Source organism: Electrophorus electricus, chromosome 2 (assembly GCF_041902795.1).
Source record: "Electrophorus electricus isolate QZ-2024a chromosome 2, ASM4190279v1, whole genome shotgun sequence".
Classification (NCBI taxonomy): domain Eukaryota; kingdom Metazoa; phylum Chordata; class Actinopteri; order Gymnotiformes; family Gymnotidae; genus Electrophorus; species Electrophorus electricus.
In genome coordinates, this window is record NC_137498.1 from 34,661,396 (window position 1) to 34,688,118 (window position 26,723).

The 26,723-nt window shown below is 40.0% G+C and overlaps 3 protein-coding genes across 17 annotated transcripts; 1 reads left to right on the forward strand and 2 right to left on the reverse strand.

Annotated features, from left to right (window-relative positions):
- Nucleotides 1–41: 41 nt before the first annotated feature.
- On the forward strand, nucleotides 42–2,957 carry ppt1 (palmitoyl-protein thioesterase 1 (ceroid-lipofuscinosis, neuronal 1, infantile)). Of its 2 annotated transcripts, none has more exons than XM_027011666.3 (10): nucleotides 42–197; nucleotides 597–712; nucleotides 889–998; nucleotides 1,081–1,208; nucleotides 1,294–1,364; nucleotides 1,643–1,745; nucleotides 1,863–1,953; nucleotides 2,143–2,241; nucleotides 2,328–2,399; nucleotides 2,628–2,957. In XM_027011666.3, the coding sequence occupies exons 1-10, from the start codon at nucleotides 178–180 to the stop codon at nucleotides 2,748–2,750; spliced, it is 933 nt and encodes a 310-aa protein (XP_026867467.2). In that variant the 5' UTR covers nucleotides 42–177; the 3' UTR covers nucleotides 2,751–2,957. The 2 variants fall into 2 exon arrangements, with proteins under 2 accessions (XP_026867467.2, XP_026867468.1); XM_027011667.3 differs by having other exon boundaries at nucleotides 61–197; nucleotides 560–712.
- An 852-nt stretch (nucleotides 2,958–3,809) lies between these two features.
- On the reverse strand, nucleotides 3,810–10,402 carry cap1 (CAP, adenylate cyclase-associated protein 1 (yeast)). 2 transcript variants are annotated; one of them, XM_035528973.2, is made up of 13 exons: nucleotides 10,251–10,401; nucleotides 8,227–8,334; nucleotides 7,964–8,064; nucleotides 7,758–7,835; nucleotides 7,439–7,582; nucleotides 6,957–7,042; nucleotides 6,749–6,854; nucleotides 6,472–6,646; nucleotides 5,750–5,925; nucleotides 5,468–5,591; nucleotides 5,290–5,372; nucleotides 5,036–5,179; nucleotides 3,810–4,936 (listed from the first exon to the last, which is right to left on the reverse strand). In XM_035528973.2, exons 2-13 carry the CDS (start codon nucleotides 8,330–8,332, stop codon nucleotides 4,853–4,855), a joined length of 1,407 nt encoding a protein of 468 aa, XP_035384866.1. In that variant the 5' UTR covers nucleotides 8,333–8,334; nucleotides 10,251–10,401; the 3' UTR covers nucleotides 3,810–4,852. The 2 variants fall into 2 exon arrangements, 1 of the variants encoding a protein (XP_035384866.1); XR_014117959.1 differs by lacking the exon at nucleotides 5,290–5,372 and having other exon boundaries at nucleotides 10,251–10,402.
- An 870-nt stretch (nucleotides 10,403–11,272) lies between these two features.
- On the reverse strand, nucleotides 11,273–25,132 carry kiaa0319l (KIAA0319-like ortholog). 13 transcript variants are annotated; one of them, XM_027011660.3, is made up of 23 exons: nucleotides 24,829–25,130; nucleotides 24,055–24,170; nucleotides 22,808–22,936; nucleotides 22,445–22,577; nucleotides 21,257–21,609; nucleotides 20,686–20,938; nucleotides 20,439–20,537; nucleotides 20,227–20,324; nucleotides 20,033–20,120; nucleotides 19,791–19,883; nucleotides 18,334–18,466; nucleotides 17,490–17,718; nucleotides 16,371–16,494; nucleotides 16,122–16,254; nucleotides 15,882–16,030; nucleotides 15,631–15,782; nucleotides 15,049–15,187; nucleotides 14,702–14,861; nucleotides 14,387–14,529; nucleotides 14,150–14,272; nucleotides 13,929–14,019; nucleotides 13,069–13,157; nucleotides 11,273–12,979 (listed from the first exon to the last, which is right to left on the reverse strand). In XM_027011660.3, the coding sequence occupies exons 4-23, from the start codon at nucleotides 22,554–22,556 to the stop codon at nucleotides 12,786–12,788; spliced, it is 2,955 nt and encodes a 984-aa protein (XP_026867461.2). In that variant the 5' UTR covers nucleotides 22,557–22,577; nucleotides 22,808–22,936; nucleotides 24,055–24,170; nucleotides 24,829–25,130; the 3' UTR covers nucleotides 11,273–12,785. The 13 variants fall into 13 exon arrangements, 12 of the variants coding, with proteins under 12 accessions (XP_026867461.2, XP_035384844.1, XP_026867459.2 ...); XM_035528951.2 differs by lacking the exon at nucleotides 24,055–24,170 and having other exon boundaries at nucleotides 22,808–22,933; XM_027011658.3 differs by lacking the exon at nucleotides 24,055–24,170.
- Nucleotides 25,133–26,723: the final 1,591 nt, after the last annotated feature.

Consider the following 26,723-nt stretch of genomic DNA (forward strand, 5'->3'; position numbering starts at 1 on the left):
TGCGCAGCGCAACACTGCATTATAAATGAACTGGATTGACTGCTTTAAATGATTGTGGGTTCATACAGTCACATCATGGTCTGCAAATGTTTACAGATATCCAACGGAGTTGTTCAGTTGTTTTGCTCCTATCACGTGATTATTTAACATTCGATACAGTCAGAGCAATCTCCCTATATGGCTCAGGGTCCATTAAGGTAAGTTAACTACATTTTAGCAGCTGTTTGCTTTTTGTAAAACTTTTAGCATTTGGTTATAGAGTTATGGCTTCTCATTAATGTAATCACGCGAAGGAAGTAGGCAATACTGCAGTTTTGTATATTTTCATAAACGTAGAGGGCAAATTAAACCTAAGATAGCTACACAGAAAACGGAAGAATGGACCCTGTTCTTGACAATAACGTGCGTCACGGAGGATGCTGTTCACCTATTTGTAACTAGAAATAATTTTCACTGTTTCTCTCTTCTTGTAACCTCTAGTATATCTCGTGTTCCCTTTTTTGTTTGCGGGGATTTCTCATTTCGGGAACTAGCGTGTGATTTGTTTTGCCTTGTAAAGCATTTAAATAGCGTAGATGGTCTGCGTTCACATCTAGAGGACCGGTGAAACCACCCATGGACTCGGGATTGTTCGTGGGATTCCTGCTTTTGCTCTCGATTGCAGCTCGAGGGTCCAGCGTTTCCACCCCTCTGGTTCTCTGGCACGGGATGGGTAACTTTCGCGCGAGCGCTCGCTGTCTTTGTTGTCACATGTACAAGGGTTACGTGAATTTAACGCCTGTACTGTTATTGCCGTTTGAAGCTGCGTGCTAAGTAAACTCGTTAACATGTTTGCTTGGCCTAAAGATTGTAGGCCTTGCACTTACTCAGAACTATTTGTCTGAGTAGGGGACAACTGCTGCAACCCTTTGAGCATGGGCTCAATAAAGAAGATGGTGGAGGAGGAAGTGCCCGGCATATATGTGCTGTCTCTTATGATTGGCAAGAATGTAGTTCAGGTACTTTGTGACAATTTTTGATTTCTTTTCAAAATAAACAACACACTATTGCAGTCTCTTGTCTTTACCCTCTGTGTTTCAGGATACCGAAAATAGCTTTTTTATGGATGTTAATGAGCAAGTAGCCTTTGCTTGTGACAAACTAGGACAGGACCCAAAACTGAAAGCGGGTTACAATGCAATGGGCTTCTCCCAGGGAGCACAGTTTCTGTGAGTGCTTATTTCGTGGAATCAGAATGTTCTATAAGAAGTGGCATACAAAAACGGCTCAACTTGCTTTTCTCTTTCTCATTAGACGTGCTGTGGCACAGAGATGCCCATATCCTCCAATGAACACTCTGATCTCTGTTGGTGGACAGCATCAAGGTAAAATGGCTCTTAATATGTAACTTGCAAACCTGCCCCAAAACCAAAAAAAACTAAACTAAATTTCATTACCTGAATTGATCAGCCCAATGACTTTTTTTCCACTTGAAATATATTTGCCATTCAAATGTTTTAGAATTTTGTTGCATATTTTGTTTTTGAAATATTTTGTTATTGCATAGACATTGTTCGAATTGACTCAAGTTGAAGTTCCTAGAATGTTGCATTCATGTACTGTTGCTCCTTTCCTGGATTTGTTCTAATTGTTTACTTCGTAGGAGTTTATGGTTTGCCTCGATGCCCTGGTGAGAGCTCTTATATTTGTGATTGGATCCGAAAGAAATTGAACTCGGGGGCATACACAGATGCAGTCCAAAAACAGTGAGACACTGACCTTTTCTTTCAGATAATAACTTCACTTTAGACACAGACAGTGATCGTTTCTGGCCAAACAAATTATTGGTTATTAATATAATATGTATTTTACTTTGTATTTAGTTTGGTGCAGGCACAGTACTGGCACGATCCCCTCAATGATGACTTGTACATACAGCATAGCCTCTTCCTTGCTGATATAAATCAGGAGCGGGTAAGTGTTTTATTCAAACAGGATGCAGCAGAAAACAATTTCAAAGGACTCGTCCCCTCCCCATACTCCCAACTCATTCTTTCGAAGTTCTGTTAAATATAGGATGAGAATGTGTGATTGCGTGATTATGTAGAACTAGATTAGTATTTTCAATCCTTTTCTGTACTTAATCATTACTGTAACGTAAAGGTGGTGAATGACACCTACAAGAAGAACCTCATGTCTCTGAAGAAGTTTGTCATGGTTAAGTTTCTACAGGACAGTGTAGTGGACCCTGTGGTCTCAGAGGTAATGCACACAACATTAAAAATCTATTCATCCAAACATAGCTCAAGTTATGAGGTTCTACGTGTACTAAATCTTTTCCCTTACAGTGGTTTGGTTTCTTCAAAACTGGTCAAGCAGAGAAGGCTGAGACTTTACAGGAAAGCACTCTGTATAAAGAGGTGAGCACTGTTCATGCTCCGTTCTTGTGTAAATTAATTTTGTCTTTTCTATTGAAACTTTCTACATATTTAGAATGTTTAAATATCAATGATGAGAAGCTTCAAGTACAAGCGTGATCGGAAGAATGTAATTCTACCTGGAAGCCTTAAAGCTTCAGTTTCCTCACTCTGTTTTTAGCAGGAGAAATTTGACTAGTAGCTATCATAGTCTAATTTGTTGTTTTGTAGGATCGTCTGGGCTTGGCAGAAATGGATAAAGCAGGAAAGCTGGTGTTTCTAGCTAGTGAAGGAGATCACTTGCAGTTCAGTCGAGCGTGGTTTAATGCCACGTTACTCCCCTATCTTCGTTAATCCCTCAACAAATACTGGTAGCATGCAGTCATTTTGCACACATGCTGTGTTATTACGTTGAGTTTTTATGTCCATGAAGCTAATGACATCTTACAGAGTAAGTCAGCTCTTTCTGTTTTTTTGCACTGATATCATTTTATTAAGATGACCTGGGTTTGGGCATAACAGAATTCATTTATCAGCAAATAAAAAGTAACATTTTAAGAACCTCACGCCTTAATGGGTCTTCATTTATGTGCTTCATCTAATGGAGTGGAGTTTTAAATGTTTTACATTTGAGTAAAAAAAGTAAGCATCAAGTTAACTTTAAGACTACGTCATGATTACAAAATGTGCGGCTCACTGTATGAACACACTAAAGGCACCATTAAAAAAGCAGAGTGCTATGTAAATGTTACTTTCTACAAATTAAGTTATATGCAATGGCGAATGAATGTTTAAGCTGACCAGTTGAATTGAACGTATTTTGATGCATGTTCCAAGAATTTTAAACAAAAACATAACACGCTGGAGAACAGCACAACAGCGTGCATCCAAACTGAATAATCAGCATATAATGACTCAGCGATTATACAGCTCCACACATGCTTCATAAATATCACGGTGTGGTTGAGATCTTTTAAACATTGCAGCAAGACCAGTATGTTCCTCATAAAGCTCTCTCATAAGAAATGTGCCTATCTACAATGTTAATACATTCCTAGGAATTTTATTTAATTTTTTTCTAAAGTGCAAAATTCACTGTAGTCAGCACATTCAGGCAGGTTTCAACCTTGTTCATAGCTAAACCTGCTCAGATTTCTTCTTTGTTCAAAGTTGGACACCAAGACACTTATAACTGAGTCCACATGGTAGAGATTACAAGGAAAATGTAATTTCTTCATAAACTCCATTATCTTAAGTTTTCCTTTTTACTCCTTGTGAAACTGCTGGAGAACAGTACATGGCCCCTGACCATTTCAGCAATGATGTCATAAAAAGTAATTCTCCTAAAAAAAAAAAAAAAAGTGGACAAGTGCCTTGAGAAATCACTCATTACATCAAAGTACAGACACAGAACACTGTGACATTAAATTTATTGCAGTAATTTCAATATCTTCCTCCAGTACTACTGCACAGAATATTGATTCATTACCAAATAAGAAAACAAAAATCCCTAAAAAGTCAAATGATTAAAAACAAATCCACCTGACCTGAGTACTAGGAGATAAAATAGTTTAAAAGTTTGAGCTTAAATGACAGATAGGTAGAAGCTTATGGTATATTCTTTCCTTCACAGGAAAGAACTGCCACCAATGATGCAACTCAGCGTATGGATGTCCACTCTGACAATAAACAGCTCTTGTGGTAAAAGATAAAAATTACATGGATGTTTCTAAATAAATTGCCCATGTTCTTATAGTCATGCACTTTCCATCATGGAATGGTACTTTACAGTGCTATGGGTAAAAACATTGTATACTCAGACACAGTGTGAGGAAATACTCCAGAAATATTGAAATCTTATATTTGCATTACTTTTGCTAAGACAAAAAAAAAAAGTGATTTATTATGTATGATGAACTGTTATAATTGTCCCTAGAAACAATCTCCTAAATGGTGTCTTTGTGGCTGTCTGAGGAAAGGATGTGCTTCAGGCCTGAATTGCATATATAGAACAGAAAAACACTTGAACCCCCTCCTAAACCCAGCACGTGACCACATAAAGCAAATTAATGCATCTATGCATAATAAGAATTACAAAATTAGATTAAAGAGGCTAGAGAGGCTAAACAAATCTTTGCATCATTTTGGCCATTCACATTTTATTTTCCTTGAATTGGAATGGTTAAGAAAACAGCAAAACAAAAATGATTGTTGGCAATTAGTTTTGAAGTGCTATTTAATAATATCAAATGGAATGAAGAGTTAATCTCTGCCCCTAGCTAAAGGATTGTGCCACATAAAGCAAGCAGTCATTTCATTGGCTGAAGGAAGGTACTGCTGCTGTGACTGGCTAATAAGGAGAGTGATGATGGTTGGCATTTCAGTCTCACATGTGGTTGGCAAGTCAGCCAGATAGGCATTGGTTAAGGAGCGCTCTAACGAAAAGGTGAAACTTTTTATCCCGCAATTTCAGTCGCTGTAGTCACCAGCTTTCTTCCATCCCATACTGTTTTAAATTGTTCAGGAACTGGGATCTCAGTCTAGGGAATAAAAAATAAAAGTAATTAAAATCGCATACTACCGTATTCAGAATTCTCATGCATTCCTCTAATTCACAGATGATTCTCAGCATTACTTACAAATTCTCCATCTTTTCCAGGCACCAGCACATTCATCTCTGAGCTCTTGGCACTGATGATCTCACAAGAAAGAGAGGCCTCACTCAGGTACACATGGCAACCATCAGTCTTATTGATGGAGATTGTTGGTACCTTGCCAATAACCTGCATGGACAGCAACAACAAAAGACTATTGGTTTGATATGCCATGAAGGAAGAGGAAACAAAGAGATACATTCCACTTTGGAATGAGTAGAAGGCACAAGCATACGCACCTGGACCTTAACATCCTTGCAGTTGATCATCTCAACAATACCCACAACATCATCAAACACAAGGCCCATTTTTTTGCAGTTGTCTGCAGAGAAAGTGACATTTATCTTTTTTTCTGGTGCCACACACCCCCGATCCACCCTTTTCAAAAGACAAGTGAAGGCTACGACATGTCCATACCTATGGTGATGGAGTTGATTTTTCCCTTTATCTGCAGAGTGCTGTTGTTGCACTTGAAGGCATAGACCACCTGTTTTAGCTCAGTGTCACTGATCACAAGGCCCTGAGCACCCTCCTGGTTCTCCTGTTGATTAGAATTAGAAAAACAGAAAGTGCATCAAAATGGAAATGAGAAATATAAGTGAAAAGGAAAAATCACACCTCTTTAATGATGGAAACAGAAAATACCAATATACCAACACAATGTACTAGTCCCAGCAACACAGTGGTGTTTATACTCACCACTCTCCATTTCTTGCCATCTAGTTCCAGCACAGGAGGCAGGGTGCGGGCAGTAGCACTGGTCGGTGTCACCTTGGGAGATGAAAAAGGTCTGGGTCCCGTGTGCACAGGGCCTGGCTGGATCCTCAGTGTTGGGTTCTTATGAGTCTTCTGGTCATCAGATACATGCTTCAGTGCTTCATTTTGACATGGGGAGATTTCAAGAATGTGAAACGCATAATCAGGTCAACTGAATGATGCATTGCTTCCCCACACTACTTTGTGACTGGTGTCAAAAACTCACTCTATAAGAGTCAAATTCTCTATGAAATTATTTGAGTTGGCAGCCCTGGAAATAATATTTTTTGTAACTTATGGTCTCAAGTAACACAATGTAACCAACTATCCAGCTAACCATGTCTATAGTGTATTTACACGGATTATCTGCTGTATAAACATTTTTCATGATTAATTTGACAAAGGTATAGGTGATCACCAAAAATATTTAGACCTGAGAAAACATCCAGTCTACAAATTATGGCTGAGGTTCAAAATGTTCAGAAAACAAAAATATGCCCCTTTCAAACTTGTAGGGCCAGAACTTATAAACTGATGAAGCCAGCTAGAACATCTCTCAGAACACATGACAATAAATGTGTTTCATAAGCCCGCCACAATTCAGAAATGTTTTGGTATAAAACATTTTACAAAAGAAGGTATGTAACTAATTTTCTGAGTCCTACCTTTAGTAATGTCAGCTCCCTTGTTGATGGAGGCAAAGAGAGCACTGCGGGTGACTTGTCCCGTTTCTCCACCTGCAGACTGGTTCAGGTCTGCGGGTGGAGGTGGAGGCGGAGGGGGTGCAGCAGGTCCACTGCTTGGGGCACTTGCTGCTCCAGAGGCTGAAGCAACAGGACCCTGCCATACATACAGAACAACAGTGATCACTCCAATAAAGGCCTAGGGGACCAAGACATCTACAAAGCCTTTGTTAAAATTGAGTGCAGAACTACGACTCACACTCTTGCTCCAGACCAGTCCAGTGGTGTGATGCTGCTTGATGTAAACTTGCAGCTCAGTCCAGATGGACAGGTAGGCCTTGACCCAATCCACATGCATTTTATCCCTGCAGAATAGGATAAAAAGGTACCGTTATACAGCTAGGAAATGCAGTTATATAACGCTACAGTTGACCTGTAAATTTAAAAAGGTGTCATTTATTACATACTTTTCCTTGTAATCTTTGAGCACCCGGTTTGTGTAAAACATGGCAGCATCCTGCATCTCCTTGACATATGGGCCTGGCTTTGGGGCCTAACAAAATATAATAAATAAATAAAAGAGGAAGAGGAAAAAAGAAAGCCATCCAACCGCACCCCCTTATGACAGAAGTCCACCACAAATCTTGTGTATGAACATTTTCTGATTTTGCAAAGACATACTGATTAATATAATATAGCCCAAGTAGTTCCCAGTCTCTTCTCAACATCCTGCTCAAAATTCATATAAAAAGTCTTGGTATACCAGGCTAAAACAGTGGCTCATTGTTACAAGACCAAAGAGGGGGAGGGGCAAAACTGTTATAGTACACTATCACTATACAACAGTTCCTGATTGAATGAATAGTCCTTTTATTTCAATCAAATTACACACTGGGTTTAATAAATTATGCTGACCCCCCACAGACCCTGCCAAGTATGGCGAGCTCACCATGGCGACCCAGCCGAGGGCAGGCACGCTCTCACTGACAGCTGAGAGGTGGTTGAATAAAGGAGAGGAGCGGTTTTGCTCTCTAAACGACTGCACCTGCTGAATCACTTTCGATACTGGAGCCAGCAGAGAGGACAGGGTGTCCTACACACACACACACACACACACACACACACACACACACACACACACACACACACAGTGAAACAATGGAGACAAGCCATTACAAATCTAATAACTATTCTATAATCCAAAACCTAAAGTTTTTTGGAATTTTACTACAGTAACCATCTGCCTTGTATGGTAAGAGAACACGTACATCAGAGGGCTTCTGGCTGCAGGAGGCAGTGACCAGAAGCTGCCTCTGACATGAGAAACCATGCTTCATCATCTCGGCCTGTGAAGGAAGCAATCAGCAGGGCATCAGATGCTGAGAGAGATAAAACTAACAGCCATACTTCAAAGGAAAGGATAAGGCAATGCAGCCATATTGGAGAGTTGGTTTGTTAACATGGCAGTACATACATGCTTCTGGACATCGCCCCCTATCTTCTGACTCAGGGCAGTGTATTCGGCCACAGGGCCAGAGATCAGGACATCAAAGGCCTCAACGTACACAGACACAACTATAGCAAGAAAGCAATTAGGGGGTCAACAAATGTGTGAAAGAAGTTTGCATGGACAATATCTAGAGGCAGCTTAGTTTGCTAGCAGGATATCCTTTGGGGTCCAACATGGGTTATGCTTATTCACTGATAATGGAAGGGGGCATATTGGTTTGTTGGTACCTCCAGTAGCTGAAGGAGATCCGCCTGCTCCTCCGCTGCTGGACACAGCCTCCAGACGCCCCACGGCAACCTCCAGCCGCTGCACCAGACTCTCCAGCCCTGCCATGCCTGGGACATGGACACTTTGTTAATGGCAACAGTATACCAAGATGACATATGTTTACCTCCTGCACAGGATTTTATGCAAGATACTCAGTTCTTCATAGAACACATTCTTAATTTAAGAACAAAAAAAGAATGATTCACAAAAGCATAATGTCACTTCATGTCGTCCCACTTAGCACATTACGACAAACAATGGTTGCGAGACAGGATCCGTCATAACCTGCCTGAAAAAAGGTATGCAGCCTCATACACTCAAGAGTTAGAGCCTACATAAGAAACCCGTGACCATGCACATATCAAACAACTTTTAACAGATGGACAAGAGTCATTTTTCTAAGGAAATTGAGACAGAGGCAGGATTTTTAAGGAAGTTAGTCTGGCTTACAATGCCTACTCGGGTAAGGAATGTTTGAAGAGAAAGATCTTGCATCTGCATGTTGCCTACAGACTAATATTATGCAACAGAAAACTGACCCAAACCACATGACTGACCCATTGTTACATTCACCTGAATCACTCTTCACACGCAAACTGAAGTACTCAGTTGTACCACTAATCACCTGCTTCTAACGAGAACTTTGGACTATCCTATGGGGGGAAAAAACCCACACCAATTATATTAACGCAGCCGATCGCAGAGATGACATTAACCAGTTCCATGCTGAGTGTGACTAAGCAGTCCTCTCTGGATTTACAGTTCACAACTACATTGCACAGTGTTGTGAGTATGACAGATCAAACAGAAAAAAAGCACTGTGGGTAAATAGTAAAGGAGGGATGGAAACAGAGGGAAAGAAAATGTGAATGTTATAAACTAAGCCCTGTGCTATTCCTCTCTCGCCACCCATGTATTCCCCTGCACAGCTTACACTCATTCCTTGCACTCATTCCTTGTAAAAGCTCCATTTGGCATATATAGTTTTTACACTTTAGCAGTGACAATCAAATCCAGTATTTAAGTTAAAAGGTGCTAGGTGACATGTCATCAGTTGCACTGCTTGTAAAACAGCATAAGGCAGTAGATGTTACTAGGGTGAAAAAAAAACACGAGAAACAGATTGAAAATGTCGACATTATTTGTCTATTGAATTAGCTAAATAAGATATAAATCTTTGGTAAAACAAATTCAAGCGAAATGATGCAATCCAGGAAGCTAAGCACTAATGAAGTGGATCGGTAGCTAGCCAACAGACTCGGGGTGAAAGATGGATTTGCATCAGACACATTAAATGTTCGCAGCCTGGCTAATGTGTTCTGGACAAAAACAGGTCATTTCTACTTTGGTATTAGAAGTAGGACAAAACGCATCCATTCTTGGCACGGGCTGCCAGCGTCAGCACAGCCACAGTCATTGCGCTTCGAGGAATCTTCGAACCATTAAACAATCTGTTTTAATCGAACATTCGCTTACTGTAATGAAAGCTTTAAACAGACAATAATGTTATTCAGGACATGACCAGTGCAAAAGAAAGCACGTTTTACGAACAAACAGTTGTTCTCGCTCAAGCATATCCCAGATAGTCTGCCAAACACAGAGAAATTGCAACCAACAGATACGTGCTCTTTCTATCTTCGGCTATTTCCTGTACCACTTTTACACAGCCCCCTCCCAACACCGTGCACTGTCTGCAGCAGGGCAGTTTGCGAGGCTGTAAAAACGAACAAGTTTGAAATCATCGAATTATAATATGGAAAAATGTGCATGAATGAAAGGCTAACATTAAGATTAGTAAGAGGGAGATAAAACTACAGCCAGCTGTCTAATGATACCGCTTTGATTTTTCTGACTAGCTAGCAGGCGCTGCCAGCGCCGAAAGACGCGCAGCGACGCAGTCAAAGATTTAAACCTTCATCCAATTTACATACATTTCATGTCATACATAAACTACATTTTGAATAATTCTTAAGGCATTCCTTACCTTCGCCTTTCGAGAAATATGAATATGGTCCAAGATACCCCTTTCTTTCAAGAAGGCGTATTAAGGTCTTGATTCCGTACCTCCGGTCTTCCTGTATGTGCTGAAGCTCCCAGCTGTCCCCGCGCGCTGTTCCACCCTCTCGACTAACCGTTCCGATTCCTTATAAGGACTCTGAGGAGACAACGCGCAGCAGAGTGAAGGAAAAGGTAAAAAGCAGGAAGAGAGAGAGGCGAGAGTTCAGTCATTTCGGGTCTGAAAATTTTATTTTGTGCACAAGTCATTAATATTGATTGAGGTGAGGAGCCACCGTATGTTGGACAATTTTGTGGACCAAAATGGCTGCACCATAGATGTTTTGGTAGATACAGTTTAAAGACCCAGGGTGTGGGTGTGGCGGGACACACACCATTTAGAGCGATGAAATTTTCCTACCTTATTAACTAATAAATGTTCCCATGGACTGTTGCCCACATTATTTTCATTATGTATTTATTTAATTCGCTTATTTTAGAACCACAATTTATTTCTAAGGTCATTTTTTAAAAATCTTTTCAATAGTTTTTAAAACAATGATTATATATATTGCTGGATACATAGACACAATTTTCAAAAACAGTAGCAGAGTAGATTTCATACCATGCCACAAGGAGTGTGCGCCATTAAAATAGCCAACATGTTTGAACTCGCTCTGGTTGTATCTTCAGGTCCCCACTGAATGTGGAAGATACACATATAACATTGAAGGTATGTGTTTGTATGTTTTGGCTTTAAGTATTAGGAGGTATTCTTCAAGAATGTTATTGCATGGAATAGGAGATCAGGCCCCTACGTGACTGTGCCGATTTAAACACCATGCGGCATCAATTTCTGATTAAAATCTTGCGATGAGAGGCGATTTATACTACAAAGTAAGTTTATGCAAATATGGTCCGTTTACAAATAATTTCCAAAAGAATTGCCCCATTATGTCTCACAATGTGAACTGTTTGGAAAAGCAAGCCAAGCAAAAAACACACAAAATGTAGATGCAAAGGTATTTTAATTGAAAGAATGCAGTTGTATTTGACTCACATGACACAGGGAATCCTTCACTAAAAACATTGATATTAAAATTAGGAAAACACCATAATTCTCAGTTTCTCTTCCCTATTCTTTCAGTGGGGTTTACATTACCCATTCATGCATTTGTGAAGAAAGCATTCATATTAATTGAACTTGGATCAAACATCAGGATGCATTCAATGATTCAATGTTTGCCCTACAACATCCTGACATGAAGATACTTCATTCAAGTAGTCCAGTTACACACACACACACACACACACACACACACACCATCACTAATATGAGCAACATTGGAAAAGGAGTGTCTTATAAAATGGTAAATCACAAAAGCCTTTATCAAATGCACTCCTAAAATGACCAAGTCATATCAGAATCCAGTGAGAATCGAGTAGCAGACAAATGTGCATAACACAAAGTGCATGAGCATCAAGTAATTTGCTGAACAAATTAAAGGAGATGAGACAAAGTGGTTGTTCATGTTCAACAGTCTGTCTTGAGACGAGTGCCAAAAAACTCTGCTTTTTACCTCCGGTTGCATTCATTTCACAGAACCTTAGTCAAAGCCAAAGGCCCAAGACATGAAGGTCAGTATTGCATCCAGTGAATTTTCCAGTGTGTGCCAAATAAAAAAAAACAAACAAACTCCTAAATAAGTAAACATCAAATACATCCCCCACATTATCCCTTTAGCTCTATAACGCACATCCTAACCCTGACACGCAAAGCAAAGCATCTGCAGATGTCACTGTTTGCTGGTGATTTCATTGGCAAAAAGGTAAAGAATCCTAAGCCTGATACATGCGATGGCACCAAGGCCACGCAGACAAACTAATGCACAGAATCACATACAACCTGATTAAATACATGCATTATTTTCAGTAACAAATCTTGCATCACACAATCATAAAACTTGGCGGATGTGAGAGCAGCACCGAGGACAAGCTCTGTCTGCACTATTGCCACAAGTGTGAGGAAGCTGTATAGTTATGGGATGTTCTAGGCAGTATTTAGAGGGCTCAAGTCATCAGTTCACAAAAGAGTACTGCCATACAGGCTCAGCTATCTTCTGATTGGTGATGTGTCAAGAGTGGGACCTATTTTTAGAGAGGTACTTTAAGTTTTTAAAATGTATTTATTTATTTTTTTAAACAAGTCCTGTTAAACAGTTCTCCCATTTCACATATACTACATCTTCTGAAGCAATACACTCTCATTGGCTCTGGGGGTGGATGGCTCAAAATATTTAACTGGATAAAGACATCAGCCAAAGACAGTTTGCCACAGTTACTGAACCTACCAGTCCCCTGGCTCAGACTGGATGCTGAGATTCAGCGTCAGATGACAGGCAGGCTGCCTTTCCATTTTGAAAGGTGTTCCCACATACACAACTATAAGTCTCCTAAGTGACATGCCAGTGTGTGGAGTGCAAGGCCCATGAGAGAGAAACAATGAAGGGTTTAGTCCTTGCCACTATAGCAGCTCCTCCCTCTGTTTTTTGGGTTTGTGGGGTCCTTGGCCATTGCGCAAGGACCCATTTTGGGACCGCAGAAGGTGACCCCGCTCTCGGTCTGTCCAAGGAACACCAGCCTGGCCATCTTCACTGTCCAGGTCTGAATCAGAGTGCATGAGAGCAGAAGAGGGGGCAGATACTGGCTTCAGCCGGCCTAAAACAGACAGAAAATGCAGACACATCATCCATCTCTTTACATTTTTATTTTCTTGGAATATAATATTTAAATAGAAATGCTTTTACCTGCTCTAGGTGGATGCAGTTCCATGCTATCCTGGTCTTCTCCTTCAAGCATTTTATAACGACTTTTCCGTCTTACTTTTCCTTTGCGTCTACCCAAAATATGTGCATATGCACATGTACACACAACACATACAAATCACATTAAATCTTACAGCAAACTAGTAAATAAGGCAGGAGAGAGTATACATTCAAGTGAATAGTTATACACTGTTATGACCCTGTCCAAGTTGTAGAGCCATAACAGCGAGAAATGATTATTACTACAGAAATGAGTAAAATGGGCAAGGGTGATGAGGCAAGAATGAGGTGTATTCAAGGTGTAATATGTACATCTGGTAAGGCTTCAGAAGTGGTTCAGTGCCAAAACAAGACATCTACACACACACACACACACACACTGCAAAGTAAAGATACAATTCTACATTTACTCCCAAACAATAAACATGAACACAATCCCAACACCAAAACAGGCAACCACTTCCTACGACCAGTGCACAAACAGACGCTATGTACACATACAATCAAATGGTACTCACCGACATCAAAATGAACAAAGCTGAACTAAGCCAGCTAACAAAGGAACATGAGTTCTAAACAGGTGATCAACAGGGTACTAAACAAACACTAATCACTACAAATGGCTATGATGGTTAACTGCAAATGCTGGGTCATGCTAAGCCAAGCCATGCGGTCATCTTCCGGTCCTTATATAGGGCACATTTGATCACTAGAGGCGAGGCGGAGTGGTAAGGCGGAACTCTGTAATAAGGTGGACAGCGAACCCCAAAACCTGAATTGAATCCGCAACCAAGGGCATAACATACACATTGCTCCTTTAAAATAATTATCCATTGTTTTACCTTTTGCAACAGCAGATTAGGCCCCACACCACAGCTGCTATGGCAACCACCATCATGAATGATGTTATTGTCACATACAAAACACTCCATTCTGAAACAGGGGTGGAAATCCACAAATAAAATTAGTCAAATGTTGAAATATTTAAATTTGTGTGGGATCAGCTCTGTAGGCATGTCCTCCAGCAGTGCTGCCCCCTTCCCAGTATGAGGTAGTTCCTCACCACAGTTGCTCTCTGCATCCCCCAGGTAGGTTCTGATGAAGTTCTCCATCCAGAAAGGGTGGCAGACACAGCGGCGGGTAAAGGGATCGCACTCCCCATGGCTGGAGCAGTTCAGCTGGCAGACTATAAATCATGACACACACACACACACACACACACACACGTGTAAGAAGCACTGCTATGATGCCTATGCAAACAAGTTAGTGGTGCATGTAAGAGAGGGCAATCTGTACTCACTGACTGTGTCCACCCGCCAGGCCCTAAAGATGAGGAAGTCATTTTTTTGCTTCCTAAGTTTGTTACGCAATCTCGTGGCAACACTGTGACCAGACAGTGGTGGACTCCCAGGTCCTCCAGACACCAAGAATACTAAACGAGTGCTGAGGGAGAAGAATGTTTTGCATGAATGTACGTGCACACACAAGTTGATCCATGTTTTTTGTAATATAGGATCTGTGTGACATGTAGACATTTACTCTTATTTACAGTTATGTGCTTTGCACAACGAGTGTCATTCAGGCTCAGAGGGCATGCTGTTAAGGCCAAACTAACCTGTGTTCATTGAAGGCACTGATCTCCCGCACGGTGATGTCACTGTCCAAAATACCCAGGAGGACGCCCACCTGTCTGAGTAGCAGGTCCTTCTGCCTGTGGGACACTTGGGACACTGCTACCTCCAAGACCATCTCCACAAGGTCCTGCTCCCACATATCTGCCACCAGCCCGAGGGAAAATGATTAAATTACTGCTTGCCTTTTCATACGGACTTATGGAGGACTACCACAAAAAGGCATTTTAAAGGCTGCTTGCAAAATGCCACAAACACCACCGCCATTTGTATTGAAGGTGTGCATGTGCATACACATACACACCCATGTATTGGGCTCACGCCCACTAACCTGAGCGGACCGCCACAGTGCCTCTGTCAGAGCTGCTCTGACCCTTGCTGTCTGTCACGGTCAGAGTGAAGCTGTACTTCCCTTCCACCAAGTTACCAAGGAACAGCACTGGCTGGTGGTCAGAGTTATTCAGGACATCCTGAAAAACCAAACGATAAAGGGTATACAACATAAAAATACAATTACATCCAAATGAAGTTCTTCAGTTTACCAATTTCCAATGGCCTTAACAGCAACAACCTGGATAATTTGTTTTTATTTATTTGGAAAGCGTAAACAAACATTGGTATTATGACATCAAAACTATGAACCAGCACAACTGGTTACTCTGGATAGGTTTACTGCCAGGTAACCTGTTGGGACACTGAATCAAACTGCACATGATAATTGAGAATAATTCACTTCAAAAAGTAAGTTAACAATGAAACAAAGCTTGTAAAGCTTGCAAGTTAGCATGATTTCCAATTTCCATAATACTAACTATCTACTACTGCCTCTTCCTTCCAGCTGTGCTATGTCACAGTTCATGATCACAGGACACAGGAAGACCCCTGACTGGCTCTTCAGATGAGTGGGACCCACCCCAGCTGCCGGGCTGCTGTCATCCCGGGACCACAGGTAGCTGATCTCCCCCTTGTCATCGGAGGAATGGGAGCCATCTAGGACTGCCGTGCGGAAGGGTAGTGTAACTGGCGGGCTGGACTGCACCCTGGCCACAGGGAACTGGTCAAGCTCTGGTTGCAGGGCAAAGTAAAATACTTTAGCATATTATATCCAAATTCACTTGGTAGCCGTGAGTAAAGGTTCCTGCAGCGATCATTTGAGCTCCGTACCCTCACGAACAGTTACGGTGACCGTGTCGGAGCTCTGCAGATCCCTCTCGTCTGTCACAGTCAGCGTGAAAATGTACTTCCCCACCCGCAGCCCTGTCACAGTGGCTACCTCGATGTCTGCGTTCTCCATCTTCACACCGTCAGGCCCACTGTGTCATCATCACATACAGCTCATTTATCATCCCTTGTACTGAATACATTCAAAAGTTTTTCCTCCAAGGAGACAATTGTGTCACTGACTCAGTCTGCTCCCAGTGGTAGGCAACAATTTTTTGGTCATCGCTGCTCTTTTTGCCATCCAAGGTAGTGTGATCAACAGGAAGTGTCAACTCCTTGTCTGGCCCTGCGTCTGCCATGGGGGGCTTGTTGTTCTCTGAGGGCAAATTCCACAACATCATGGCTCAGGAATGAACCCACATGCTCTCCACCTAGAGTGTTACAGGTAAACACCACCAGTGGGTGAAGCTACACACACTGGAAGGCACTCACCTGGCTGTACAATGACGGTGACCTGAGCCGTGTCCTGCTGTCCAGAGGAGTCTGTAACAGTCAGCTGGAAAGTGTAGTCCCCCTCTTGCAGAGCAGACAACTGCAGATTTGGTTTTCGTACTCCCTGAACAAAAGGAAACAAAAACCAAATAGATATATTATAAGGTGTTTATATACTTTAATGTACAATAGGGGTGTGTGTATGTGTATTATTATACTGAAAGATCTAAGGTATCTACCCTTATTGATTACTTTACTATGTGCACCTGCTCTATAATGTTACCTAAAGAATTAACTAAGTGGACCCTTTATTTCAAAAGCCTGAGTTTTCCATAAAAGACTGCTTATACAGTGGCACATGCCTTAGAACTGAAACTGAAAAGAAGAACATCATTTCCTTCCTTAAAATTCAGATGCATCACATCTTATGCTTTAGCCTTGTACATATTTGTGCAAATATCTATATACAGACAGACCTGAACATCCTTTACAATATTAATAACTAGCTATTTACACAACTGACAAAGCTACAGCTCTGCAAAACATAAGCACAAAGTTAAAAATATTTGATGTTTGTTGATCAGAGGTGTATTATTGTCTTGCACACACTTAAGTTTGACTAATTTCTGGTGAACAATATTTTCCCAAAAAATATGCAGTGGTTTACCTCAGTAACTCAATACATTAGTTTTTTTGTTGGACTTGCATCTCACACAAAAGCACCTCTGTCCATTTTTTTTTTTAAACAAAATGCTCTTAACAAAAAGGTCTTAAAATTGAAGTGTTTAGTCATCTGGTCAAAAGGTATAAAATGAGTAAGAAAACTGCTCTAAAAGTTATTCTTCACTCAAAACGTTTATTCATAGCACTTCTGAATGTGCATGCACAAAACTAGGAATGCCTTTTGCATATACCCTTATGACCTATATGCAGTGCTTCATGTAGCATGCAGGCCTCATAAAGTTAAAACAGGGTGCATTATTTCCACCTAGTGCTTGTTCATGTGAACCAAAGGTGACAGGTCCCAATAGTAAAACCACATAACAACCTACTTAATGCATGGTTTAACAGCAACTTAAAATGCCCTGTCACGAAAGGAAGAGAGTCTATATTGTTTACCTGCATCTCCACCACCTTGCCTTTGCTATCTGGGCTGAGAGACCATTCATATGCTAGAGGCTCATGGTCATCTGTGCTCTGGTTGCCACAGAGAGTGATGGAGTTGCGAGGTAGTGTGATGACCTGGTTGGGCCCGGCATTGGCTACAGGCCTGTAGTCCATTGCCTTGTTGACACACAGCATGGCTTGGGTCGAATTCTGAGCCCCGTCTGAGTCAGTCACTGTGAGACTGCAAATGTCAAAATTAAAACAGGACAACAAACCCTGGATAAATCTATTAAACAAGACCTTTTAGATTATAGACCAACAGAGTGATTGTCTAGATCAGTATTAAATTGTACTAAATAAATGAATTCCTGAGAGTAGAGTCTGGCCTTAACAATACAGCCAAAATATAGCTATACAGAAAACAGAAATGTCAACAGGACGGGCAACAAGATTTACTACTAAGAATTTTGACTATTCAGAGGGCCAACTGGTTAACCAGGTTTATGAAAAGCCCTGCTAAGAAGAGGCTTAGGCTCCCAATCTGAATTATTATCTGAGAAACGAGACATGACTGAGGCAAAGTGTAATTCCCCAGAGGCCTCCAGCAAGCACACAAGCAGTCCATTTCACATTCCTGTTCAAATCAGTCAACCAAGCCTACTTGAGACAAGCAAACAATGATAAATATGAACCATTTATTTCACTCTTTGAACAATATTTCTGGCATGAATAATTGCTGGGCTAGAACTTCTACAGAGTCCATTATAGTTGCTAACTGATTGTGGTTCTGTGCCTGCTGGGAGCTCATGAACAGCAAGGTCCTGCTCTGGGTTCCTTGCTGTAATTGGATGCTTACTTGAAGGTGTAGTTGCCCGGAACGAGGCTCGTGAGTGTAAGGACAGCTGTATCGGCTGAGACCTTTTCCTCCCTGAGCGGCCCCTTCACCTCTTCCCAGTGCCATGCAACTATCTTATCATCATCAGTGCTCTCTGGAGTATATACAGATAATATGTAATGAAAATCATTCCTCTTATTATAAATACACAATAGACAAAACTGGACCAAACTGGTGGTACAAGTTTTAAAGCACATTTAGTTTTTTGTGCAAGTCTATTTCTTATAAAGTATGCCAATATATTTTCCTACTACCATAGGAAAGATATACCATAGACAATAGAAATAACCTTATCTTATCTTGAGATAATCATTTTTGTCATCTTGAAGGTTATCTGCCCTCCTTTTCATCATCAGGATGTAGTCATGTCTTTGAAATAACTAACATATTTCAATAATGTGATCACTATTGTTAAAAACAGACCAGGAGTTGGTATATTTTGGTAATACTTTCTTTGTATAAGCACATCCTCGAGTTAAATTAGTCAGCAGACACAAGACATCATTTTTCTCCTCTGTGACCTTAAGATTGTTTTTGCCTTAATCACCACCATTTAGGGCATGCAACTTTATCATCAAACCAATGGAAATGAACTGGGTCATTTATACCAGTTGTCAGTCACTGATATGAGAAAAGAAAAAGCTTTCTGGACACATTTTTATACTTGGTAAACGTGCCACAGTTGCAAAGGCGTTTCACTTGACATCAGTGACAGGCAGGAAAGGGAAATGTGCAAACTGTTTACCAACAAGGTTTCTCCTTTTACAGTTTATTCCAGCCTCAAATATGAACTGGATGGAAAAGGATCTACAGGAACTTCTGTTAATTCTGTTTTTTGTTCCTTTGTTTGTGGTGCAACAGAGCAGCAAGTTCCAGGAATTCACTACCCTGTGCAGTTTAAAGCATTTCTTGAACTTGAGTCATTATGCATCAGTTTATTCACCAATTACATATCAAGCCATTTATTAATTAACTTAGGCTGTCAGAATAGCAAATACATGAAAACGGTAGGACAGCTAGTAGAGCTGGGAACCTCTACAGGTTCAGAAGTATAAAGTGTAATATTCCACAGCAGCAGAACCAGGAACCAAGAATAAATACTCTGCAGCAATAGGGCTAAATGTGTGTGAAAGGCAAGTTATTTACATAATAAGCCATTTTTCTTCTAATCTTTATAAATGGTGATACAACACTACTAAGCAATTGTCATGGTGTTAAAAACACTTAATGTCTATAACAATGATCTGTTTTTAGAATTCCCATTGCATCTAAACAATTTCTTAAACAAATATTTCACTTTGTATAAACCAACAGATGAAAGGCATGATGTGTACTTACTGAAATTTCAACAATAAAATGGTGACAAGATTGATATGTAAAACAAAGCTGAATTCTCAAGGGCAGCAAGTGATACTCACGACTACCATCGATCACAGTGGAGCTGGTTGGCAAAGAGATCTCCTGGTACTTTGGGGAAACCACGGCGACAGGTGGCTTATTCACCCTGGGCTCTGTGGAGAGGTGTGGAGAGTAGCTACTTAATTAAAATAAAAAAATTAATTTAAAAAAAAAAAAAAAAAAAAAAAAAAAAATCACCTTAAGATTACTCACAATAAATTAAACATATAAACAAACCAAAAAAAAAGTGAAACCCAGTCACCTGGTTTGACTGTAACATTGACATTGCCTTCTCCATGTGCACCATCACCATCCACTATGACCTTAAATTCATAGAGTCCCACCGTGAGCTGAGGAGATAACATTAAATATGAAAAGCAGTTTGAACTCATTCTACTTTAGTACTTAGAAGAAAACAATGAATGCAGCATGAAGCAGCAACTAGAGGCATTTAACCTTGCTGAGTTTGAGCGTCTTGCTATGTTGTCCCTCCATTTCTCCACTGGAGTCTTTAGGGTGAGTTCTTAAATGCCAGTCAAAGGCATACTTAGTCCCTAAAAGCAGAAAAAGAAAAATCCTCCATGCCTTATACACCAACTGAAAAAAAATTTAAAAAAATAAATTCAGAACTAAGGCAGAAAAACAAACTAAATGCTAGATGAAATTACCTGAAGGGGGTGCTGGCACTACAAAAGCATTCAGCTCCACCTCATTACTCGGCAGAGTGACCTCCACATTGGTGCCAGCAGATACCACCAGCTCCCTCACTGTTGTGAAAACACACAGGTTTATCAAAGGTAATCAATGACGTGGTATTACATCACAGCTATTGGTCAAGATGGACTAAACTCATAATCAGTATTTTTAGTGAGCTCATATCAGGGTTAACTGCAAATTGGAAACTGTGACTTATACCAGATGGAGTTGTTGCTGAAGTGGAAGAATAATACTGAGGAACAAGTGTTGGTGACCAAGCACTGCTGTTGGAAGCTGAATGATCCACATCATCTGGTGATGTCCAATTCTGCCAAGAAGCTGAGGGAGCCAGCACCTCTCTACTGCCATTGGTGGGATCATTCATCGGTTTATTGGCCGTCACTTGCAGGACTTCCCCACTGACTGCAGCCACTGAAGTTGTCAGGTTGGAGGATTGTGCTTCTGAAGTGTCCTGTTATAAGAGTGAAAAATTATTGCAAAGTCCTGACTTAACTGTCCATGTTTAAACCAAACACATCTACAAGATCAAAGCCATCTGGTTTTACCTGTGCAAGCTCAAAAAATAAATAAATAAATAAATCTATCACACACACACACACACACACACACACAGACACACACACACACACACACACACACACACAATGCTATCCAACATGCTCAATATAGCACTCAGGAAAGTGATCTCTGGAGGAACACCACATCAACTGTATACAAAATATACAATTAAATAGGTAGTTTGAAAAATCCCTGCAAGAACAGCACATACACGATGGCTGCGTTTGTGCTCTGCCATGCCGATGACTCCAGCAGCCCGTGTCTGGCGAGGACTCCTCGTCTTCTTGGAGGAACCCTTATCAAGCAGCTGCAAGAGGCCCAGAGACCCGGCATGGGGTTGTGGCAGCGCCTTGATGGAGCAGCCGTCAGGCTGAATGCATCGCAGCAGCACACAACGGCCTCCCAGGCTCCACACAGCGCCGCACGAGGGCTCCAGGCAGCACGACTCCCAGCAACGTGTCCCCACTTGGGCCACGGCGAGCGGCCGCCAGCCCAGGCCCAGCACACTGTCACGATGGATACCCAACACACCACCCGTCACTCTGCAGATGCTGGCAGCCACCCCTGAGACAGCATTGAATATTATTACTTGGCTGCAGCAAAAAAAAAAAAAAAAAAAAAAAAAAAAAAAAAAAGAAAAAGCTGGACAATCCAGAAAGAAACAATTTTGATGGACCAAAATATTAAAGGTTTAAAAGCAAAAAAAAAAAAAAAAAAGCAAAGTCAGATTTTAAGGGTAGGAGGACTTATAAAAAACATGCTTTTTCAGCTATTGATTTACCAACAAACCACTCTGAGTTTCGAAGATCAAAGCAAATACCAAGCCTACACTTCCGCTTTCTAAAAGCACAGCATGTGACATTCCTGTGAGCTGTTGTGGCAGTCAGGCAGATTCTCTATTGACCTGAGATGGGGTTAAATCCCCTATTGCAGTAGCAGGGCCTGAGGATTTCACTTTGAGAAAGGACACACTGCAGGTCTGTTCTGCAAATTCCTCTCTGAGTGAAAGCTTCTCTCAGGCACAAGGCAACCATTGTGCTTCGCACATTGTACTTCTCTAACCGAGTACTAACAATCACTATATCTGCAACAACCATCAATACAAGCCCTACAGCAGCAACAATATAAATCACAGAGAAACTACAAGCAAAGCAGATCCATCAAATGTTTTGAGCAGCAAAATAATGAATGAGGCAGCATAATACAAAAGGGGTCTGGAAACCCATTGTAAACATATTTTAAAAGATGAATAAATAATCTGGACTATGTAACGATGTAACATTTATAAAATAAAATGGGTCACTTTAATTAGGGTTGCATGATGTTGATTATGACCACATACATGGTCACTTTTTTCATACATAGATTCACTTGATTCATACAAGTGAATATAGCTTACCAGCAGGAGGGCAAAGGCAGAGCAGATATCCAAGAAACAGCAGAACCAGCTCCCAAGGCCTAGTGCAGAATAGTAAACCGCACCTGGGTGCGCTTTTGACTTCACAGAGCATGTTCCCACTAAGAACAAGGGTCTAGATATGAATGAAAGTAATACATGACAAAATCAAGTCTTCAAAACAAACAAACAAACAAAAAAAACCCCAAACAAACAAAAAATACCACACACACAGACACACACAACCACCACCAGATATTTCCATTTAACTGGGGGGAAAAAAAGAATTTGAGGAAATATTGCAACTTTCTAAATTAAACTACATAGTAAAATATATTTAAACTACTTAGTACTGCCTGAACATGCCTTTCTCCAAGCAGAGTGAGAAGACACTGGAGACAGGAGGTGAAGAATGGAGAGAGGGGCCAGCAGAGAGGTGAAGAGACATCCACAACCGCATTGCACTCCTAGACTACGAGACTATAGAGATAGCTACTGGAAAAGCCAGAACAGGACAAACAAAAATAAAATGTCATGATTTTGCAGGAGGCTATTAGAATGATAGTTACACACATTGGTAGTGCTCTCAATAGTCTAATAAATGCCAGGTTTAGAAAAACCAAACCAGGTATTTTGTTTGTTATGCATGGTTTATTTAAATTATAACCATAGAATGCTTGTTAACCTAATGTTCCTAGTGCTACTACATGATCTAGATCATGTTTACATTTTCAAATAAATGCAAACCTTTTATCACAGGTGTGAATCAAAATAGAACAAATTTTTAAAAATAACTAATTTTAGTGTGCATCCGGCAGAAATGAAAATTCTTGCCCTAACATATGCAATAACACAAGATGAATAATTTGTTGAGAAACTCCTCACAAACCATCAATTCACATCCTACATTTAGGTCTTAGTTATGCCATTTAATTATACTTCAAGATCTTTATCATCTTATCTTCTACACAAACACAAAAACAGCACTAAAGAGGAATACAGAATAATTAAGACAACTATATGCTCACAAAACATGCAAACAGTATGAAGACTGACTGACTGCTTTAATCTTCAGAGTACATTCATTAAACATCTAATGCATCATATCAATAAATACAGGAGAGAAAGAATTATGGAAGACAAACTCAACATTTACATTATGAAGGATGTACAATTTTCTCAAATTTTCGTCATTAAGAAATTTAAAAAACACCTTAGCATTCTAAGTCTCTTGAGCATGCTTTATTTGATTATTTGGACACAAAGTAACCAGCCAATATTCAATGGAGGGAAGATTGTGTAGGTTTTCCCAAAAGCAGCCAGTCTGAGTTTAAATCTGCATTGCTTAAGACCATATCTACACTTGGTGTTATACCTTTTTAAATGCATATCTTGTTTAAGTTATTACATATGCATAAATAATCCAACAGGTCTATAGGCGGATTAATTTATTAATCATCAAATGTTAAATAGTTTCCTAAATGCTAGGCTAATTTAGCGTTAAGCAACACAACAGAATCGTTACAAATTCAGTAGCTACACCGGTATATACTTTTATTTTTAGCTATAGAGAGTAGGCTGTTCTAATACCTTGCGTCCCACCATCAACCAACCTTATCCGCCTTTCATCCATCAGCCAACCACACTTCAGACAAACGTTAGGTGTAGGAAAAGATGCCGTAGCCTGCTGAACGTGAATACCGAACACTCCAGCAGATTAAACGACACGCTAAAGGACCAACCCAGTAAAAAAAAAAAAGAGAAGCAAGGTTGCTGTCAAGACTATAGACGTCGTCCTCTTCGCGGACTGGTGGAGTGACACGCGTGTACATATTCTCATGACGTAGAAATCTGATTAGGCCACCTCATGGTAATCTAAAAACCGTGAGAAACTACCCACAATGCTAAAATTAAACTTCTAAAGCGTAATAAAATCACAACTATTCACACTAATAACAAAACCGATCAGTCAGTATAAAAACGTGAAGAAATGTCTACATTCTGAGATTAAACCACCCTCTTCTGTTCTTAAACAACCCGCATTATTTCCTTAAACTAAATCATAACCATATTGTTAACAATATACAAGTCTACTGAAAATGTTTGCAGTTAACCTGATAGTAGGCTATACACAACAATATAACGTCGGCGGCCTACTGGGAAAAAAATAGCAATACATCTTTAAAATTCCGTTTCATAACCATAGGCTAAATATCGTAAAATCCTAACTAACCCTCAGTAAAACAAGATAACACGGGGCAGGTCAGTTTGCCAACAGCTGTTTACGATATGAAACAGCCAACTGCGCAGGTGACATAGTTAGCGTTAGCTAACAAAGTAACTCGCATTTGCTGTAATCAGAAACAAAGCAAACCAATCTTACATACATTCTTGTTGTCATTCACGTTGCTGGTTTCAGTTCAGCGGCATTTTACTGCAGCTTTCTTAATCCGCACAGTCCATTACGCTTATTGAGGTCGCACAATTTGCACCTTCACACGGAAACATATAGCCAAGGACATTACTTCCGCCCCGCACGTACACCTGTCCATTAACATTTCTTCGTCGTATAGCCAATTTTAAGAACGTCCCATAATGTGATAGTTACGGCGTCGTAGAGCAATTTAACACCAGTATTGTCTTCCCTCTTAAAGGTTTATAAACATTATTTAGAGCACGCTGTCTTGGAGTTCTGCCACTAACAAAAATGGCGGTGTGGTTCAATGGGGGATTACGTTTACTTTCCTGATGCGCGTGGATATGAATACGTTTACTGTATATTTTCAAGCAGAGGTCGACGGCGGCTTAATCGTCTAATTTAAAATACTAAGGTGCGAGAAACGTTCCTATTTATTTATTTATTTATTTATTTAATTAAATTTAGATTTATATAGCACATTTCAAGTAGGCAAGCCAAAGATGCTTACAATCATAATAATAGTCTACCCAGACCACAGTATGCCAACATATATCAAACCATACAGAAGCAGACAATAACATAGACACATTATGGACGTGTTAGAGAGGTAAAATGTTTTTACAAGACAGCAGTATGGTGTCAATTTAAAGGTAAATATTACATTGTAAATAGTGTAGTTTGTGTAGTTAGGCCTAACTTCATTGCAGTTAGGTTGCACACAATTTAACCTGAGACAGTTAGGAATCTTATATTTTTCGAATTGTTTTATTATCATCATCATCATCATCATCATCATCATCATCATCATCATCATCATTATTATTATTATTATTATTATTATTATTATTATTATTATTATTATTATTATTATTTTGCAGTGACAATGAGAGCCTGGAGTTTAGTTCACCAAGAAACACTACAAATAAGATAAACTGTACAGTTACTGACTGTAACTTTAGTCAGTTTTTCCATTAATTGATATAACCAAATTCATTATTGTGTTAAATTAAGAATATTTGTGTTGTATAGAGATAATGGCATTATGAACGAGAAGAAAATACATGGGAAACAAAACAAACACAATCATAGTTTGCAAAGAGGATGGCCTAAAAGTATAAATAAAATAAGTTTAACCACATAGGGCAGTTAAAATCTCCTTTGGTTGAAGGCTTGCCCATGCAATCAAACCACTTGTCACACATGGTACATTCAATTTGAAAGAGCAAGCACATCACACTAGGCAATGAAGACATACAAATAACATCCCTTTTTTTCCTCTTACACACTAATCAGTTTTGTCTTTGTGATTTTGACATTCATGGCAAGGTGTAACATAGAATAGTTGAAAAGTAAATCTGAAAATTGTTTTGGTCATGCCTACTTTTTTTCACTCATAATGTTTCTTGAAATATCCCTGTGAATTGCCGTGACTCCTTCATCCACTATGAAAACATTTTCATCTCCCCAAAATTGTTATGACTAAATCACAATAGTAATGAAATGAAGAAAGTCAAGAGAAAAAAAATATTTTACACTTATCCTGCAAACAAATGAGGCACAAGATGTTCTATCATGCTGAGTAGGATTCACAGTAATGCCACATCCCAACTTTTAAATATTTAGACCTCTTGCCCTCGTTAACAAACAATAAATAAATAAGAGCAATAATTATTGATCATGCTCCAGACATCCAACAACATAGTTGTACAACAACATCTAACACATTTCAGGATTCCTCAACTCACCAATCTTAACTTACTTGCCTTCTTACATCCCTGCATGTTAATATCCCCTCATTTCTGACATCAAAGGGGTAAACACATATAGATTTTCAGTTTTTTTAGACACATTGCATTAATGAAA

Excerpts from the sequence above, each read along its gene's own strand:
- ppt1 (XM_027011666.3), top strand. The coding sequence starts at position 178 with ATGGCTCAGGGTCCATTAAG. Across the intron at positions 713-888 it reads GGTTCTCTGGCACGGGATGG|GGGACAACTGCTGCAACCCT; the intron begins GTAACTTTCGCG and ends TTGTCTGAGTAG. Across the intron at positions 1,954-2,142 it reads CTGATATAAATCAGGAGCGG|GTGGTGAATGACACCTACAA; the intron begins GTAAGTGTTTTA and ends TGTAACGTAAAG.
- cap1 (XM_035528973.2), bottom strand. The coding sequence starts at position 8,332 with ATGGCAGGGCTGGAGAGTCTGGTGCAGCGGCTGGAGGTTGCCGTGGGG. Across the intron at positions 6,855-6,956 it reads CTCAAAGATTACAAGGAAAA|GGATAAAATGCATGTGGATT; the intron begins GTATGTAATAAA and ends CCTATTCTGCAG. Across the intron at positions 5,592-5,749 it reads ATGGCAAGAAATGGAGAGTG|GAGAACCAGGAGGGTGCTCA; the intron begins GTGAGTATAAAC and ends TCTAATCAACAG.
- kiaa0319l (XM_027011661.3), bottom strand. The coding sequence starts at position 22,556 with ATGCTCTGTGAAGTCAAAAGCGCACCCAGGTGCGGTTTACTATTCTGC. Across the intron at positions 20,538-20,685 it reads TTCAGCAACAACTCCATCTG|TGAGGGAGCTGGTGGTATCT; the intron begins GTATAAGTCACA and ends TTTTCACAACAG. Across the intron at positions 19,884-20,032 it reads CAATGTTACAGTCAAACCAG|AGCCCAGGGTGAATAAGCCA; the intron begins GTGACTGGGTTT and ends ACCTCTCCACAG.